The sequence below is a fragment of the Carcharodon carcharias genome, chromosome 5 (genome assembly GCF_017639515.1).
Source record: "Carcharodon carcharias isolate sCarCar2 chromosome 5, sCarCar2.pri, whole genome shotgun sequence".
Lineage (NCBI taxonomy): Eukaryota > Metazoa > Chordata > Chondrichthyes > Lamniformes > Lamnidae > Carcharodon > Carcharodon carcharias.
The window spans coordinates 17,508,849-17,529,660 of NC_054471.1; the positions used below are offsets into that span (position 1 = coordinate 17,508,849).

A 20,812-nucleotide genomic window follows, 5' to 3' on the forward strand; every position below is an offset into this window, starting at 1 on the left:
ACCCCATGAGACCTTTCAATTTCCTGACTCCAGACCTTCTTTCATACTGAGTACAATTTTCCCCCTTGACTGCGACTGTTCCCTCTGCCACCCATCACCCTCAATTCAATCCTCAGGACCCCACCATTGGTAGCACTGGCCCTGCCATTTAAACCCTTTACCAATCATTCAGTTCCTGCTTGATCCACACATCCCCACCTCTTTACAGGTGGAATGAAGTAAATATAGCCCACGCGGCTTGATGACGGTGGAAAGACAGACAATGGAGGACAATGGCGCAGTCATCCACGTCAAAGGGTACCAACAGGATAAAAAGAATGAGCAGGGTATAGCACCAAAAAACACCCAAGAAGTTTGTTACCATTCAAGACAAAGGAGCCTGCTTGATTAGCACCCCATCCACCATCTTAAATGTTCATTCCCTCCACCACCAATGCATAGTGGCAGCAGTATGTACCACCTGCCACATGCACCTGCAGGACTTGGTCAAGATTCCTTTGACAGCACTTTCCAAACCCACGAGCTCCACCACCTAGAAGGGCAAGCACAGCAGATTCATGGGAACATCACCTGCAAGTTCCCTCCAAGTCACTCACCATCCTGGCTCGGAACTATATCACTGGTCCTTCACTGACCTGAACCCAAATCCCTGGAACATCTGCCTTAACATCACAGTGGGTGTAACCATATCGCATGGACTGTTCACCACCTTCTCAAGGGCAATTAAAAATGGGCAATAAATGATAGCCTAACAGGCAATACATGCATCCCAAGAACAAATTTTATAAATCGGTGCTGTGGCAGTGCTGATTAGAGGCCTTCAAACTTGGAATTTTGAGAAAAGTGGGCATGGTTTTGGACACAATCAAGGACTTTGCAAAGGAAAGAAAAGTTGGAGATAGGGCAGGAATTTACAAGGATGGTGGAGTGAAGGGTTTTTTTGGAGTAGAGGGTGATGATGGCATATTTATAGGAGAGAGGGGCAGTATCTGAGGAGAGAACCATTAACAATAGCAGTTAACATGGAAGCAGGAATAGACGTTGGTTGGTGAACATTTTATTGGAATTAGGAGCGAGGGAACAAGAAATGGGTATGAGATGGGATAGAAGAGGAAAAGGAAAACATGCATGTTCAGGCTGGGACAGGGTAATCTTGGAGGAAGTTTGGTCTAGTTGGCTAAGGGAAAGGAAGGAAGTGACAAAGGTAGCTAATCAGATGGTCTCAAACTTAGTGACATTAAATTTGATAATCTGCCATCGACAATGGCCTGTGCTGCTACACTAATGTTGTCGGGAGGAAATAGCTTGGCTCATCTGGTTCAGTTTTCTATGCTTGTGGCTTATGGCTGGCCAGATTGGAATAGTATTTGCTCTTGGACCTCCCCAAATTGGGGAAAATGTTGTTTGTGACGTTTTTCTATTTTTGCGCTGAAAGTTCATTTACTTCTGGCTATTTCTCTATTGGTGCATGGATATCAGTGGGCCATGCTGATAACCTGTGACCCCAAATTGAATTAGACAGAAAGTAGAAGGGCGAGCACAGCTGGTCCTAACATGTAATACACGCTGAAGCTACATATTCTGTATTGCTTCATTTGTCTAGGAAGTTATTATTTTAGTTTGACTTCCTTAAAAGAATGTTAACACATTTGAAGAATGGATCCTACACAACAAGGAATATTATTTTTACCTACATCTGAGCAGGATGACTGACTAATATTTTGCCAAATTTATTATTTTTAGAAAGTGGCCGAATTATTGCTGGAGTTGCTAAAGGGACCAAAATGATGAGATTATGTCAGGGCAATTTGTCTGACGTTCGCTTGGATGGTCTGTGCTTGTTTTTGGTTCGGTACAAAAATGACACTCCGATCACAGTGAGAAATATACATGAGGTATGAAGTGGTATCTGATATTATTAATTCACCAATTTAGTCATTCTGTGAAGATATTAATACTGGTTCTTTCAACTTTGGACAATGAGGAAAATGTTTTTTGTGTTTTATTAGCATTGAACACTCTGTTCAAGCACAAATAGATTCAATGAGCAGCCCACATCAAGTACTCATGTGCTACATCATGATCAGAAGGAGATTAAAACACCCTTCCATTCCACAAAGTGCATGTGGACCCCAATTTTTTGCTGTGTCTGGTTGCCATGGTTAACAATATGGTGGGTGAGGTGCAGGGGGTGATTATAGGTGCTCCTATAACAAACACATTGGGCCAGAATTTCACCTTAAAGACGGGAGCCGGGAATTGTGGAATTTCCAGACATCACAATCCCACCACCTGAATGGCTGAATGACCATCTGAAGAAGAGTCATAAGGACTCGAAACGTTAACTCTGCTTTTTTTCTCTCCACGGATGCTGTTAGACCTGCTGAGTTTTTCCAGCACTTTCTGTTTTTGTTAACCTGAATGGCTGTGCCTGCATTTTCATGGCAGGGAGTTGAGAACAGGCTGGGGTCAGGCCTGCCGCCTCCTACAGAAAGCTTGAGGCAGAGATAGAGGTAGACTGATGCTGAGGTGGCCAGATTAAATGATCTGGCTCCATTCACCGACACATTGGTCCAATTCTGGGGATGAGTGTGAGACCTCCTAATCCTTACTACGCTACCCCCCCCCCCCCCACCCCACCATCTCACCCCTACCCCTTCCCTCACTCCTCAACTGTCTTTCTCCCTCAACTCCTACATCTCTCCATATCCCCCAATCTATTCTCCCAGACTCCACTATATATATAACTCTTTAGTATACACTACACACATAACTCACAAGCCTTCTAATAGCATTTTGAAGTCTTTGAGAAGCTCATACATATGTCAAAGTACAATAACATCACTTCAATATTGACTGAAAAAAACATAATCTTATTAAACTGCTCATATATCTGTCAAACTAACAAAGCTCAAATCCCGCTTGTCAACAACCTCTGGTAAGCAGATCCATTAATGGGTTTGAAAGTCAGCCAAGCATTCATTATGAGATTCCACTGAATGACTGTAGAAACAACACCAGCTGTGCCAAATTCGTTCCTGGATAAGGAACTTAGCTAGGCATTCATTATGAGATTCCGCTGAACAACTATGTCAACAATACCTCCTGAGCTGAATACCTTAAAGCTCTTGAAGACAGCCAGAAGCTCAGCCATCTGTCAAAGCTTTGAAACAATCAAACAGATGGCTGAGCTAACCTTCAAGGCAAACATGAAAGCAAAGAAGACATTCCATACAACGACATCTGAATTTCACTATTGTGCAATGCCACTTTATCCTGTGCTTATGCTTCAGTTGTACAGGGCATTGGTGAAACCACATCTGGAGTATTGTGTACAGTACTGGTCTCCTTATGTAAATAAAGATGTAAATGCTTTAGAAGCAGTTCAGAGAAGGTTTACTAGACATACCAAGAATGGGTGAGTTGGCTTATGCGGAAAGGCTGGACAGGTTAGGCTTGTATCTACTGGAATTTAGAAGAGTAAGAAGCAACGTAATTAAAGGCCCCTGAGGGGCCTTGACAGGGTGGATGTGGAAAGGATGTTTCTGATTTTGGGAGAATCTGAAACAAGGGGTCACTGTTTAAAAATAAGGGGTCGCTCATTTAGGACAGAAATTAGGAGAATTTTTTTCTCCCAAAGGGTTGTGTGTCTTTGGAACTCTCTTCCTCAAAAGGCGGTGGAAGCAGTCTTTGAATACTTTTAAGGCAGAGCTAGATAGATTCTTGATTAACTAGCAGGTGGAAGGTTATCAGGTGTTGGCAGAAACATGGGGTTGAGTTTACATTTAGATCAGCCATGTTCTTACTAAATAACAGAGCAGGCTCGAGGGTTCGAGTGGCCTACTCCTGCTCCTAATTAGTATGTACATATAATGTACTCTAATGCATCTAAAGACTTTCATAATGCTGTTCATTGCCTTAACAGCTTGCCAGATCTCAGAAGTGACAACCTGACAAACACATTATTTCATGGTCACATACCTTCTAGAAAGAAAACATTATCATCACCCACTGCATTAAAACATTATCATAACCCACTGTAAGTAGACAAAGTTTCTTTCTTGTAGCTTAGACAGGGTAAACACACTCTGTTGTGAGAACTCTGTAGTTAATTAGCTAATTGGTTGAATCTGGCTTCTCGAGCTGCAGTTCAATTGGCTATGAAGTTACGGTCGTTTAGCTCAGCCAAGGCAAATGAGTGAAAACCTGAGAGTTTGGTGAGTGGGGGAGTATAATGAAGGGGGAAGGAGGTGTTTGTTTCCTTTGCTTTTTCTACTGTTTCTCACCCTGCAGTAATTTGTTCTTACTCTACTACAGGGAAAGGAGCTAGCTGGTGAGTATCTGGTAAGTGGTTAAAATCTGTTCTATTCCAGTAGTTTAACATAGTATAAACATTTATGGTAAAGTTAATAAAATAAAGAAGAAATAACATAAATAAATGAATAATATAATTAAGAAATTAATTAAAACACTTTAAGGAAGGCAGGACAAGTAATGTGTCAAGGCTGCAGCATGTGGGAGCTCCTGGATGCCAGTTAAATCCAGGTCACCAGTGTGTTCCAGGGCAAACACGTCTGCAGTATGTGGCTGCGACTCAAGGATCTTCGGCTCAGAGTCATTGAGCTGGAGGCTGAGCTGCTGATCCTGCAACACATCAGGGAGTGGGAAGGTTATCTGGCTGTTTTGTACCAGGATGCAGTCACACCACTTAGGATAGGGGCATAGGCTCATAGAGTTATACAGCACAGAAACAGGCCCTTCTGCCCATCATGTCCATGCTGTCCATTAAGCATCCATCTATTCTAATCCCATTTTCCAGCACTTGGCCCGTAGCCCTGTATGCTATGGCATTTCAAGTGTTCATCTAAATACTTCTTAAATGTGAGGATCTCTTGGTTTGTTCGGTGGTCAGGGACAGGAAGGTGTGACTGTGAGTCAGGCAGGTCAGGGGACCCAGAGGGCAGGAGAGCAGGAGTGTCAGCTTCTGCAATTGCTCAATAAGTTTAAGACTCTCTCAACTTGTTTGGATGAGAGTAGGACAGCATGGTGGATGGGTGAACTGACCTTGCCACTGTGGTGTAGGAAGCCATTCAAGTGGGGTGAGCAAAAAGGAGTCTTGTGTTAGCAGAGGACAATATAGTGAGGGGTGGTTGACGCTGTTCTCTGCAGTAAAGAGCAAGAATCCAGACAATTATGTTGCCCACCCGGTGTCAGGGTTCAGGACATCTGCCCAGCGCTGGAGAGGAACTTGCAGTGGGAGGGGGAGGATCCAGTTGTCATGGTCCATGTAAGTACCAATGACATAGTTAAAACTAGGAAAGAGGTTCTGCATAGAGATTATGAGGAGCTAGGCACTAAATGAAAAAGCAAAGGTTATAATCTTTGGATTATTACTGAGTTGCCTGCAATTTGGCATAGGCTACATAAAATTAGAGAGATGAATACATGGCTCAAAGACTGGTGTGGGGGAAGTGGGTTCCAGTTTGTGGGGCACCAATACTGGGGAAAATGGGGATTGTACCGTTGGGATGGTCCACACCTGAACCATGCTGGGACCAATGTTCTTGTGAACTGTATAACATGGGAAGTAGAGATGATTTTAAACTAAATAGTGGGGCCAAGGGATCAAACATGGAAAGATGTGGTATATCAAAGATTAGAAAGAGACAAGGTAAGGGGGAAATAGTAATATGGGAAATGAGGGTCAGATAATGGCAGGAAGAGACAGATGGCTTGACACCATCCAGGACAAAGCAGTCAGCTTGTTTGGCACCACATCCATAAACATCCACCACTGACGCACAGTAGTAGCAGTGTACCATCTACAAGATGCACTGCAGGAATTCACCAAGCTTTCTTTGACAGCACCTTCTAAACCCATGACCACTACCATCTAGGAGGACAAGGGCAGCAGGTAGATGGGAACACCACCACATAGAAGTTCCCCTCCAAGTCATTCACCATCCTGACTTGGAAATATATCGCCATTCCTTCACTGTCTCTAGGTAAAAATCCTGGAACTCCCTTCCTAACAGCACTGTGGGTATGCCTACACAACATGGACTGCAGCAGTTCAAGAAGTTAGCTCACCACCACCTTCTCAAGGGTAACTTGGGATGGGCATTAAATGCTGGTCCAGCCAGAGAAGCCCACACCCCATGAATGAATAAAACAAAAGTGGGTAGGAAGTGTGCTAGAATTCTATCCATGCACCATTACATCACGAGGCTAAATCCGGTGGAGTTCGCATGCTACCTCTTGAATTCCATCTACTTACATAGTATTTATATAGGCTTAATGGACTTTTTACCAGCTAACAGCCGATACAAGCTCCATTGTTGCTGTTCTAAAGATGCCCAAAGTAAGATCCTAGAGAAGTAGCATCACCACAACATCCTGCAGGAGACTGGCATGAACATGCTCTAATAGGTGTGTCCTAAGCACACCCAACCACTTAAATCACCCTTAAATCACCCTGGATCTGTATTTCCTAGAGTTTTGAAGAATGAAAGGTGACCTCATTGAAACTTACAAAATTCTTAGAAGGCGTGATAGGGTAGATGCAGATAAGGTGTTTCCCCTGGCTAGTGAGTCTCAAACCAGGGGGACCAGGGGACATAATCTCTGGATAAGGGGAAGGCCATTTAAAATTGAGAGGAGGATGAATTTCTTCACTCAGAGGGTGGTGAATCTTTGAAATTCTCCACCTCAGAGGGCTGTGGAAGCTGTTATGACCACAGCCAGTGTTAATTGCTCCACAAACCAAATTCCAGAGGGAAACTTGGCTTATGGGCCATAACCTTATTTTTTGTATTCTGAAACCAAGAAGATGATGTACTGATCTCAGCAGTAAGAGATCGAGAAACACTTCTGGGATTTAAAAAAAAGTAAAAGTTTTATTAACAAAAATAAAAGAAAACTTAAGCATACAAGATTGCAGTTACAAAGTTAAGTCTTACAAAACATTCTCCCAAAAACTCTCTACTTGGTCAAATACACAAATATACCCCTTCTCGGCAACACTCCCTTACAGATGTCTACTATGAAATCTAGTAATATAACACAAGGCAAACTGCTGTAGCTTCAGTAAAGGCATACCACATGACCTTTACCCTCCTCCACTCTGTGGTGGAATCCACTTCAGAATAAAATTGCTTGCAACCCAAGACTTTTCTGACTTGACTGAATGGGTTATTCAAACTGTGTCCTCTCCCAGCCCAAATCTCCAGCTCTAGCTCAACAGCTCAAATAGCTCCAGCTATCTCCATCTATCTCTCTAGCTCCAGCTATCTCCACCTATGTCTCTAGCTCCAGCTCCACGGTAACTTTAAAAGGTGTTTTCTTTTCTTTCATCTCAGGTTTCATTGTTTTCATATCTCTTTGAAACTCAACCCCTTCCAAATATAACACCTTTCTTGTTTCCATCTTGTCTTTCCTTTTGGGTCAATAAAATATAACATGCCCACTACTATTTACATGTAGAACTCCTGCAAGATGCAAACATGTTTCTTGATACCTCTGACTCCCCTTTGATATTCAAACAAACTCAACTTATCTAAAAATGTAAATGTTAGACCTAACCTATTTACTTTGTACCTCAAACTTAGCACCTCTATCCCTTTTCATGTTTCAAAGCCCCCAGACAACTGGCTTCTTTCAATCTCTTGCCCAGCTTAATGCAATCACACAAACATAAACACAGACACCCAGCCTTCTTTACAGAATAACACAATATCCCCCAAAATATTTTTTTAAAAATCCATTCTCTCAAAGCTCAATCACTGAGCATGTTCAAAACAGAAATCAATAGATTTCTGGAGACTAATCACATCAAAAGATATGGAGATAGTGTGGGAAAATGGTTTTGAGATAGATGTTAAGCCATGATCATCTGTCTATCTTCTGCTCTGGACCTGGATTAGAAGTTTAGAACCATGGCACCAAATTTTCATCTTTGGGAATGGCTCAATGGGCTAAATGGCCTACTCCTGTTCCTATGTTGATATGCGCTCGCAAAATCTTCAAAGTTTTTCCACACTTCTGAGGGGCCTGACACAGTGTTCCTGACTGAGTTGAGTTGGTGTGTTTTGCTATTGCTTCCAAACCACATATGATCTATCCAAAATCTCAAAGTAACTGCTTCAGCAGGCTCTAATGTGGAGCTCCTGACATCCTGTGCTGTGCATGTCAGGTCATGACCTGCCTTGTTTCCCCACACAGGTGAAAATGGCCATTGCCGACAAATGGGAATTCCACATATGGTTCCAGCCTGCCACAATTTTTGCCCGCCTGACATGGTTCTGTCCTGCTGTGGGATGGGAAAATCTAGCTCTTAGTCACAGATTTGGTGTCATTTTGGATTCTAAATCAAATCAGCTTACTTTACAAGAGATACAACACCTCTAAAGTGCTTTTGAAAAATATGAAAGTGAATAATGAGCCATTTGATTTAGAGGAAGAGTTTCCCTTAAATTATCAGTTGCACAGCAGGCTTTTCACTGTGTAATGTGTCTTTTGAAATGTATCATCTTATGCAGTTTTTCCACCATGCTCATGAGTCTCTCATAGAATGTGTGGATTATTCAGTATGTGGCACTCCCAAATACCAATGAACATTAAATTGGTTACCAACAAAAGAATCACAAGTATAACATTCCTTTAACTTTTTTTAACATTGGTAGTGTGATGATGACAGAGACTGGCTGGGCTTATTTGACTACTGATAAAAGCAAATTGTTGACAGATGCGGATGGAGTTTAACTCTGCATTCTACCTCTGCTACAGGTTTAGGAGTGTGTAATGTTGGCATTTTTGGCAAAATAACATTTCTATTCCCCAGCACTAAAAATACTTTGCCAAAAATCAATGTAGAATTATAGCACCCTAAAACGAAGGTTCTTTGGGCAGAATTTAATGAAGCCCACTAAAGCAGGATTCATGGTGGCAGGGTGCTATAGAATCACAAGAAATCAGGCAAGTGTGAAGAATCCCAACGGCGGAAACTCACGGTAGAATCAAACTGGCAGAAGGCAGCGAGTCAATGAATCTGCATGAATGCAGTGGGAAAACAATTATGCTTGTTAAGCAGGCAGTTAAGAATTATTTTATGCTTCTGATTGCTAAGAAATGCATCTTTTGGAATTGAGTGAGTTATGAGTGGCGATCACGAGCTGTCTGATCCCCGAACAATGAAAGCCCGTAATTGGCTCTGACTGCTGTCCCCTGAGGAGACAACTTCCTCACCAGCACCCAAAATGAAAAAACAATTAGCGGGTGGGACCTCGGGACACATGCACCACCTGCCTAGTTCTCTTGAACTGCCTGGCGGTCACCCATTCCCTGTCTGCCTCCATGCTTCTAACCTGCAATGTGACCACCTCCCTGAATGTGTTGAGAGCTGAATGAAGCTCTCAGCTTCATGGATGCACCACAGTGACTCTAGCCACTACTCGAGCTCCAAAACCTGGTGCTCAAGTTTCTGCAACTGGTGACATTTCCTGCACATGTGGTCAACTAGGTCACTGGAAGCGTCCGTGACTTTTCACATACTGCAGAATATGCATTCCACATGACTGAACTCCCCTGCCATGCTTTAACTTGACTTCACTTACATTAACTTTATTTTACTTTCATTTACTTATTAACTTTATTTTGTTGGCTTTAACTTAATAAAACTTACTAGTACTGATAACGCTAAATAATATTTAACACAGTTTATTTAACAATTATTTTAAACTATGCTTTTCTAATTTCGAGCTATTTTCACTGCCTCTCTAAGAGCTGTAATTCACTAGCCAATCAACTTACGGCTTTCCTGTGACGTCACTGTTCACTTTTTTTTCAAAGTCAGCCTGCTCCCTTATTCTCAGAAGCTGCTGTCCCTGCTCTGTGAGTATCTCCTGCAGGTCCTCTACCTGAAGGAGAGTGATGTAGGTCGCTCTGCCTGAGCTGTATTTATACTCCCCCCGGTCTGTGAGTATCTCCCGCAGGTCTGCCTCCATACTCCTCTTCCTGAAGAGTTGGCGATCACCCACACTGCTTTGTCCTGTATTGTGTCTAGCCTCTTGAGTATTGTTGGCACTGCAATCGTTCAGAAAAGTGGAATGTATTCCATCACACTCCTGATTTGTGCCTTGAGGATGGCGGAATAGAAGATCAGAGAAACTGATCCTATCCAAGAGGCACAATGCACTTGCTGACTGTGAGGATGAAGGTTAAATATTCTTGTATAACTACAACTAATTTATCTTCATTTTCATATTACTCCTATTGTGGTGCAACCCCTGTTGCTTCAGCAGGGTTAGTTCGTTTCCCTCCTCTGACTGCTCAAGTGCTCTTTGCTGACATCCTCTGGATTTTGGAGCTTGTGAAGGACCTTGCCAAATACTGTCCTTCCTGCACCTGTAGACTCTGCCATTATGAAAGGGGGCAGCATGTAGAATTCTGACAAAATTGGGGTTTGGAAAAAAAAAGGAAAGGAATGGAAGCACTTTGAGTGGAGTCCATGCTAACATCTGCCCTCCTCTGTCATGGCCTGGTCACATTTCCCTGCTAGCCAAGTGCTGCAGAGCAGTTTGATGCTGACAGGCCAAGGCAAAGCTTTCCTAAACCCGCTTAAGACCTGAGTATGCAGATGATTGGTGAGGGCTAGGAAGCACTTGGTTGCTTGCTTTACCTGATGGACCATGCAGGGACATAGCCAACATTGCAAAGGCCTGTGATGTAATTGCACTCATGCTAGAGATAGACTACTCCAATGTCTCTCCTGTCATGCACAGAGCCTCTGGAAATGATCCCTGAGGCTTGGCATCTGTGACCTATCCAGTTTTGAGTTTTATAAAATAGAGTTTTGAAGCTCCTGTGTCCTCCAGTGAGGCTACTCCACTGCTGTCCCTGTCTCCAACATCTGCTTCTGCTCACTTGTGATGTGTGCTTCACCATATGACAACCCAACTCTCTGTCCTGGAGGCCTTCTGAAGTTTACATATCTGAGCTGGTAGAAGCTGCATATGAGTTGTGTGACAGTACACCTCCAGGGGTCTTAGTACTCACCAAACACCTGTTCCTGAGAGACTCTTGCAGGACATACAGGGTCAGACATCAACAGCAATTCCCACATCCCAGAAATGACTAAAAAAAAATTAGAACTGTCAGAGTGAGAGAGTTATAGGTCATTGTTGTGCAGATGATATTTCAGTGGCAACTGGCGTCAAGACTTTGGTGGGTGTGCTGTATTTAATTTTGTCACAAAATAGCTGGGAGGCCCCCATTTCTACATTGCTAATGTCCGTGCATGCCAAGAGGTGACTTATCCACAGTGTCTCCTCTGCAGCTGTGCACTTCTTTGCCTCTCCCTGGTGTTCTGTGCCCTCATCTCTTGTAAGGAAAGAAGAGACCTCCAATGGTTAGAATTGTAATGTTTTGAGAGGATAGAAGGAAGACATCTGTGATGGATCACTGTGAGAGATGGGTATGATTCACCCTCATCTCATTGCAATGGTGGTTGTTTAGATGGGGCTGTAAGGAGGTGCTTCAAGAGAAAAGTTTGTTGGTCTGAGGAGTGATGTGCAGGAGAAAGCTGGGGAAAGTAGAATAAGGCTGGGAATCATGCAACGAGTAACTCACCTCCTAACTCCCCAAAACCTGTCCACCACCTACAAGGCACAAGTCAGGAGTGTGATGGAATAATCCTCACTTGCCTGGATTACTGCAATTCCAACAACACTCAAGAAGCTTGACACCATCCAGTACAAAGCAGCCTGCTTGATTGGCACCACATCCACAAACATTCACTACCTCCACCACTGCCGCACAGTAGCAGCAGTGTGTACCATCTACAAGATGCACTGCAGGAATTCACCAAGGCTCCTTTGACAGCACCTTCTAAACCCACCACCACTACCCACTACCATCTAGAAGGACAAGAGCAACAGATGGATGGGAACACCACCACCTCTGGAAATTTCCTCCAAGTCACTCACCATCCTGATTTGGAAATATATCGCTGTTCCTTCACTGTCGCTGGTCAAAATCCTGGAACTCCCTTCCTAGCAGCACTGTGGGTGTACCTACATCACATGGACTGAAGCGGTTCAAGAAGGCAGCTTACCACCACCTTCTCAAGGCCAACTAGGGATGGGCAATAAATGCTAGCCCAGCCAGTGAAGCCGACATTCTGACGCGATCAGAGTTATTTGAATGGTGTCTAGTGTAGGGTTGACTGGTGTTCCTTTGTGGTGAAATGAGTTAGCTGAAGAGTTTGTGATTTGTTTTTGAAGTTAGAGGCCAGAACATCATTTCACAAAAATAGGCGATTTGCACTTCATTCGCTTTTTCTGCCTGATAAGGTCATTGAATGTCAGTGGCACCAAATCCTGAAATGATGCATAGCTCTCCTGCTGCTCACCTCCTTAGCCAGTTTCATCCATGGTTGCTTGTTCTGTGAGGCTGTTTGCTTTCTCCCATCTGCAGGGAAAAAGTCTCCCTCGGAGCCCGAACAGCCCACAAGATGATATGCAGGTAATTTTACTTTATTCTTTACATTTGTTCATGGGATGTGGGCATCGCTGGCTAGACCAGCATTTATTGCCCATCCCTAATTTCCCTTGAGAAGTTGGTGGTGTGCTGCCTTCTTGAACCACTGCAGTCCATGTGTTGTAGGAACACCCACAGTGCTGTTAGGAAGGGATTTCCAGGATCTTGACCCAATAACAGTAAAGGAACGGCAATATAGCTACACATCAGGGTGTTGTATGCCTTGGAGGGGAACTTGCAAATGGCGGTATTCCCATGCATCTGCTGCCCTTGTCCTTCTAGGTGTTAGAGGTTATGGGTTTAGAAGATGCTATTGAAGGACCTTGGTGAGTTGCTACAGTGCACCTTGTAGATTGCATGTACTTTTGCCATTATGTGTCGGTGGTGGAGGGAGAGAACGCTTATTCTGGTGGATAGAGTACCGATCAAATGGGCTGCTTTGTCCTGGCTGGTGTTGAGCTTTTTGAATGTTGTTGGAGCTGCACTCATCCAGGCAGGTGGAAAGCATTCCATCACACTCCTGACTTGTGCCTTGTGTGAACAGACTTTGGGGAGTCAGAAAGTAGATTAACCTCTGCAGAATTCCCAGGCTTTGACCTGCTCTTGTCGCCACAGTTTGGCTGCATATATGGCTGTCCAATTCACTTTCTGGTCAATGGTAACCCCCAAAATGTTGATAGTGGGGCATTAAGCAAAGGTAATGCCATTGAATGTCATGGGGAAATGGTTAGGTTCTCTCTTGTTGGAGATGGTCATTGCCTGGCACTTGTGTGGTGCAAATATTTGTTGCCACTCATCAGCCCAAGCCTGAATATTGTCCAGCACTTGCTGAATATGGACATGCACTGCTTCAATATCTGAGGAGTCACAAATGGTATTGGACATTGTGTAATCATCTGCAAACAACGCCATTTTCTGACCTAATGATGGAGGGAAGGTCATTGATGAAATAGCTGAAGGTTCTCCTCTGAGAACTGTAGTGGTGCCTTTCCACATTGTCACATCATCTTTCAAGTTTCTGACCCGGTTCTGATACTCTGACAATGCAATTGCTGTGACTGAATCAGAAAGCTGCTGACAAATGCGTGATTAAAGCTGCGGCTTCCCAACACGTTACCGGCCTTCCCCATTCTGAACAGGTCTGACAGTCAAAATTCAGTCCAATGTATCAGGTTGATAACCTTTCATCAAACCTGTTGAGTTTTTCTAGCATTTTCTTTTTAATATTTCATATTTTAAGCATCCACAGTATTTTGCTTTTGTTAGTTGACGTTGGTTCAACTATTAATTGTAAATCTCAGATTGATAGATTTCTGTTAATCCAGGTAATTAAGAATTATGGAGCAAAGATGGGCATGTGGAGCTAGATCATAGAGTAAACTTGATTTCATTGAATGGTGAAGAAGGTTCAAGGGGATAAATAGCCTACTTTTGTCCCTATGTACCTGGTAAATTGGAAAGAAAAGGAGAAATAAGTAATTTGGGCTAGAGTCCAGAGCAACAGCCAAAATGCACATGTGAATGGACACAAAGGATGTTCAGGTTAAATAGACATGACAAAAATTGTATAAACACATCCTGATTTTTTTCAGAGGATAGAGAGATAATAGCATGAGGTAGTCCAAAGTGAAATTCAGCAGTCCTATATTGGGGATGAAGTTGATTTGTAGTTAGGACATTCTGGAGGGTGATGCAGAGATGTGCATTGTTTGATCTTCTGGGCTGTTGCTGGTAAGGTGACTTCATGGCCCTTAGGACATTGCCAAGACAAGTACAGGGGAAAGTCGATCTAAAAGCAAAATACTGCAGTTTCTGGAAATCTGAAATAAAAACAGAAAATCCTGGAAACACTCAGCTTGTCTAATAGCATCCGTGGAGGGAGAGAAACAGAGTTGTTTAGGCCTGTGAAAGATTGCACATGCTGACCCTTTGAAGGAGATTCAAGGGGATGGTGGGAAGATAGTAGAATGACAAGTATTGTATTTGGGTAGATATGAGCTGGAGTGGCGTCCCCAAGAGATGGGGAACAGAAATGATGTCAGGATAGAGGAAGGGGAGGGAAGTGGTAGATCAGCTAAATATAGTGCTTTCTTGGAATTTGTAGCTGACTCCTCTTATTCTGGGCTGGATTTTCCCCTTTGAGACAGGAATCACTCTGCTATTTTCATGGCAGGGTGGCAGGGATGGGTTAGAGTTGGGGCTGCTGCCTCCTGAAGCAGGTCTGAGACCGGAATGGAGGAAGAAAGCATACTGAGGTGGGAAGATTAGAAAGCCCACCTCAGTTCACTGGGACATTGGCCCAGTTCTGGACATGTATTAGTAATCCTAACCCTCATCCGTCCTCACCCCCACTCATAAGCTCCCCTATGCCCCCTTCATACCCACTGCCCCGTCATCTCCCCAAAACCCCATATTCAGTCATGCCCCTTCTATACTCCATGCTCAATCACCCGGTATCCATTATGGACAGAACTTATGAGCCCTAAAATAGCATTGGGAAATCTTTGAGATGCTCATGAAACTGCCAAAATAAACAAACAACCATACAAACACCATTTGAAAAAACATCCTAATCCTATTAAGTGGCCATAAAATCAATCTAAACAAAGCTCACAATACCCTGCAGAGGTGAATCCATTCGTGAGGTTTGTAACCCAGCTAAACTTTCAAAATGAAACAGGCTTGCATAACTGTGTCAGCTAAGTCTCTAGAACTGAATACATTAAAGCCTTCATGCTTCAAAGGATGAACAAGTGGCTGACCTGTCAATCAAAGAAGTCAGCCATCTGTTGCACTGCTTTAAAATATGAACAGATGGCTGAATTGTTATCAGTGAAAAGATCAAGACATGAGCTGGGATTTACTGGTCCCACCCACTGCGGGACTGGAAATTCCTGCCTGGAGTGAACCAATCTTTGGCTGGTTCATCAAATTTTCTGTCCCACCCACTCAATGCTGAAAAGCACTTCATATACTTGATAATTTAATCTAATGCATCTGAAGACTTTTCACTTTCACAATGCTGGTCAATTTAATGTTCAATTACCTTTTCGAGCCAAAGCCCCTGGCATCAATTGCTGCATTAAAAGCATACTTAACTTATTATACAGCATTGCTTTGTGATTTACGAGGCGAGCAACACCTTTTAAACTTACCTGTCAAAAGGTTCCCAACTCCAGAACAGACTTTCCCCATGGTTCACTACACCTCTGAGCCATGGTGAACCATGTTTCCTCAGAAGCCTTCAGAAATCAGTCGGACTCAATGAAAATTGCGAGGAGTCTGAAATCACCACCCATGCAATGGAGCCACTCGCATCGGGATTCCTGTGCCCTTAAAAATGCCACACGACGGGAATGGAGGCGGGAATTCCAGAATTGGGTCCCACTTGCATTCCACCCCCCCCCCCCCCCCCCCCCCCCCCCCCAGCACCCCCTCCACCCCCATGGACTGGAATAGCAAAATATGGCCTGGCATTGTTGTTCTGGGCCACTTTCTTCTCATGAACAGTTCTCTTTGAACTGTTCTTACTCTGTTTCAAACAGGGTTTATCTGCTCTAAAACAAAAACAGAACCACCCGGAAAAACTCAGCAGGTCTGGCAGCATCGGCGGAGAAGAAAAGAGTTGACGTTTCGAGTCCTCATGACCCTTCAACCGAACTGAGTGAATCCAAGAAAGGGGTGAAATATAAGCTGGTTTAAGGTGTGTGTGTGGGGGTGGTTTGGGTGGGGGGAGAGAAGTGGAGGGGGTTGGTGTGGTTGTAGGGACAAACAAGCAGTGATAGAAGCGGATCATCAAAAGATGTCACAGACAACAGAACAAAAGAACACATAGGTGTTAAAGTTGGTGATATTATCTAAACGAATGTGCTAATTAAGAATGGATGGTAGGGCACTCAAGGTATAGCTCTAGTCAGGGTGGGGGGAGCATAAAAGATTTAAAAATATTTAAAAATAATGGAAATAGGTGGGAAAAGAAAAATCTATATAACTTATTGGAAAAAACAAAAGGAAGGGGGAAGAAAAAGAAAGAGGGTGGGGATGGAGGAGGGAGCTCAAGGCCTAAAGTTGTTGAATTCAATATTCAGTCCGGAAGGCTGTTAAGTGCCTAGTCGGAAGATGAGGTGTTGTTCCTCCAGTTTGCGTTGGGCTTCACTGGAACAATGCAGCAAGCCAAGGACAGACATGTGGGCAAGAGAGCAGGGTGGAGTGTTAAAATGGCAAGCGACAGGGAGGTTTGGGTCATTCTTGCGGACAGACCGCAGGTGTTCTGCAAAGCAGTCGCCCAGTTTACGTTTGGTCTCTCCAATGTAGAGGAGACCACATTGGGAGCAATGAATGCAGTAGACTAAGTTGGGAGAAATGCAAGTGAAATGCTGCTTCACTTGAAAGGAGTGTTTGGGCCCTTGGACGGTGAGGAGAGAGGAAGTGAAGGGGCAGGTGTTACATCTTTTGTGTGGGCATGGGGTGGTGCCATAGGAGGGGGTTGAGGAGTAGGGGGTGATGGAGGAGTGGACCAGGGTGTCCCGGAGGGAACGATCCCTACGGATTGCCGATAGGGGGGTGAAGGGAAGATGTGTTTGGTGGTGGCATCATGCTGGAGTTGGTGGAAATGGCAGAGGATGATCCTTTAAATGCGGAGGCTGGTGGGGTGATAATTGAGGACAAGGGGGACCCTATCATGTTTCTGGGAGGGAGGAGAAGCTGTGAGGGCGGATGCGCGGGAGATGGGCCGGACACAGTTGAGGGCCCTGTCAACGACCATGGGTGGAAAACCTCGGTTAAGGAAGAAGGAGGACATGTCAGAGGAACTGTTTTTGAAGGTAGCATCATCGGAACAGATGCGACAGAGGCGAAGGAACTGAGAGAATGGGATGGAGTCCTTACAGGAAGCGGGGTGTGAGGAGCTGTATTCGAGGTAGCTGTGGGAGTCGGTAGGTTTGTAATGGATATTGGTGGACAGTCTATCACCAGAGATTGAGACAGAGAGGTCAAGGAAAGGAAGGGAAGTGTCAGAGATGGGCCACGTGAAAATGATGGAGGCATGGAGATTGGAAGCAAAATTAATACATTTTTCCAAGTCCCGACGAGAGCATGAAGCAGCACCGAATCATCGATGTACCGGAGAAAGAGTTGTGGAAGGGGGCCGGAGTAGGACTGGAACAAGGAATGTTCCACATACCCCATAAAGAGACAGGCATAGCTGGGGCCCATGCGGGTACCCATAGCCACACCTTTTATTTGGAGGAAGTGAGAGGAGTTGAAGGAGAAATTGTTCAGTGTGAGAACAAGTTCAGCCAGACGGAGGAGAGTAGTGGTGGATGGGGATTGTTCAGGCCTCTGTTCGAGGAAGAAGCTAAGGGCCCTCAGACCATCCTGGTGGGGGATGGAGGTGTAGAGGGATTGGACGTCCATGATGAAGAGGAAGCGGTTGGGGCCAGGGAACTGCAAATTGTTGATGTGACGTAAGGTGTCAGAGGAATCATGGATGTAGGTGAAAAGGGACTGGACAAGGGGAGAGAGAAGGGAGTCAAGATAACGAGAAATGAGTTCCGTGGGGCAGGAGCAAGCTGAGACGATCGGTCTACCAGGACAGTTCTGTTTGTGGATTTTGGGTAGGAGGTAGAAGCGGGCTGTCCGAGGTTGGGCGACTATCAGGTTGGAAGCTGTGGGAGGGAGATCCCCAGAGGAGATGAGGTCAGTGACAGTCCTGGAAACAATGGCTTGATGTTCAGTGGTGGGGTCATGGTCCAGGGAGAGGTAGGAGGAAGTGTCTGCGAGTTGATGCTCAGCCTCCGTGAGGTAGAGGTCAGTGCGCCGGACAACAACAGCACCACCCTTGTCAGCGGGTTTGATGACAATGTCAGGGTTGGACCTGAGAGAATGGAGTGCAGTAAGTTCAGAGAGAGAGAGATTAGAATGGGTGAGAGGAGCAGAGAAATTGAGACGACTAATGTCGCGCCGACAGTTCTCAATGAAAAGATCAAGTGAAGGTAAGAATTCAGAGGGAGGGGTCCAGGTGGAGGGAGAATATTGGAGGTGGGTGAAAGGATCCGTTGAACGGGGAGAGGACTCCTGCCCAAAGAAGTGAGCCCGGAGATGAAGACGGCGGAAGAAGAGTTCAGCATCATGCCGAGCCCGAAATTCATTGAGGTGAGGGCGTAAGGGTATGAAACTAAGTCCTTTGCTGAGCGCTGAATGTTCAGCATCGGAGGGGGGAAAGTCAGGGGGTATAGTGAATACACGGCTGGGGCTGGGATTGGAAGATGGGGTGGGGACGGAGGGACAGGCAGGGGTGGAGGGTCCTGGATGGGTGTTGGTGTCGATGAGTTGTTGGAGCTTGCGTTCTTTAGCACTTAAGAGAAAGAGAAAAAGTTTCTTGTTGAGGCATCGGATGAGACAAAGAATAAAATGAAACTGGGGGCACGCGCAGCTTTGAAAAAGGGTACGGCGGTGCTGCTGGAGGGAGAGGTCGAGTTTGTTCATATGGCGGTGCATGGCACTGAATGTGGATCCCAGAATGTAACAGGAACAGCATTCCGAGAAACGTTTTAAGTCCCGGAGATACCTGTAATCCTGGGTGGGTTTGAAACATGAGGGGTGGAATTTCAGTTGAAATCCACGTCGTGTAAGTCGGAGACGGAGACAGTCACTGAGAAAGGAGATACGGCTGTGAAAGCGTGTTTTAGTAAACACCTTGTCAAACACCAGGAGAGAAATGGAAAGCAATGAAGGTGAGCAAGGCAAAGAGAGATACGGAAATCTTGTCGCAGAGACGAACAGAACTTCTTCAAGGAGATAGGCATTTCTTGAAGAGCAGTGGCAGTCAATTAAACACAGAGATAAAAACAAAAAAACTGCGGATGCTGGAAATCCAAAACAAAAACAGAACCACCCGGAAAAACTCAGCAGATCTGGCAGCATCGGCGGAGAAGAAAAGAGTTGACATTTCGAGTCCTCATGACCCTTCGATCGAACTGAGTGAATCCAAGAAAGGGGTGAAATATAAGCTGTTTTAAGGTGTGTGGGGTGGGGTGGGGGGGGTGGAGTGGTTTGGGTGGGGGGAGAGAAGTGGAGGGGGTTGGTGTGGTTGTAGGGACAAACAAGCAGTGATAGAAGCAGATCATCAAAAGATGTCATAGACAACAGAACAAAAGAACACAGCTGTTAAAGTTGGTGATATTATCTAAACGAATATGCTAATTAAGAATGGATGGTAGGGCACTCAAGGTATAGCTCTAGTGGGGGTGGGGGGAGCATAAAAGATTTAAAAATATTTTAAAAAATGGAAATAGGTGGGAAAAGAAATATCTTTATAAATTATTGGAAAAAACAAAAGGAAGGGGGAAGAAACAGAAAGAGGGTGGGGATGGAGGAGGGAGCTCAAGGCCTAAAGTTGTTGAATTCAATATTCAGTCCGGAAGGCCGTAAAGTGCCTAGTCGGAAGATGAGGTGTTGTTCCTCCAGTTTGCGTTGGGCTTCACTGGAACAATGCAGCAAGCCAAGGACAGACATGTGGGCAAGAGAGCAGGGTGGAGTGTTAAAATGGCAAGCGACAGGGAGGTTTGGGTCATTCTTGCGGACAAACCGCAGGTGTTCTGCAAAGCGGTCGCGCAGTTTACGTTTGGTCTCTCCAATGTAGAGGAGACCACATTGGGAGCAACGAATGCAGTAGACTAAGTTGGGGGAAATGCAAGTGAAATGCTGCTTCACTTGAAAGGAGTGTTTGGGCCCTTGGACGGTGAGGAGAGAGGAAGTGAAAGGGCAGGTGTTACATCTTTTGCGTGGGCATGGGGTGGTGCCATAGGAGGGGGTTGAGGTGTAGGGGGTGATGGAGGAGTGGACCAGGGTGTCCCGGAGGGAACGATCCCTACGGAATGCCGATAGCGGGGGGTGAAGGGAAGATATGTTTGGTGGTGGCATCATGCTGGAGTTGGCTGCTCTGCCTGGCTTCATGTGGGAGCCCAACAATTGCAATGGGCAACTAAGGGCTTTCATTTATCTAACAGGTTATATGGGTATTTTTAAGTTAAACAAAGAACCTTTTGTGCTGTATTTTTATTTTGCTCATTAATTTAGTTTAAATCCTGAACCATCATATTTATTTCTACCTTGAATGGGTGAGTTTCCAATCAGTGGTGCTTGTATTTCCTGTGATTCATCCTGATTATTTAAATTATGTTGACCCCTGAAACAACAATGAATGAAAGTGCATTTTGCTTTTGGCAAGAATCAACTTTACAGCATCTAGTTCTGCTCTAGATTTTGCCCTACTGGA

The 20,812-nt window shown here is 44.7% G+C and overlaps 1 protein-coding gene across 1 annotated transcript in view; it reads left to right on the forward strand.

Moving 5' to 3' along the window:
• The window catches only part of LOC121278118 (dynein heavy chain 8, axonemal-like), a 2,067,071-nt gene that overhangs the window by 115,596 nt on the left and 1,930,663 nt on the right, over positions 1-20,812 (forward strand). Inside the window, 1 exon segment of the mRNA XM_041188205.1 lies at positions 1,744-1,895. Coding sequence (XP_041044139.1) covers positions 1,744-1,895 — 152 coding nt within the window.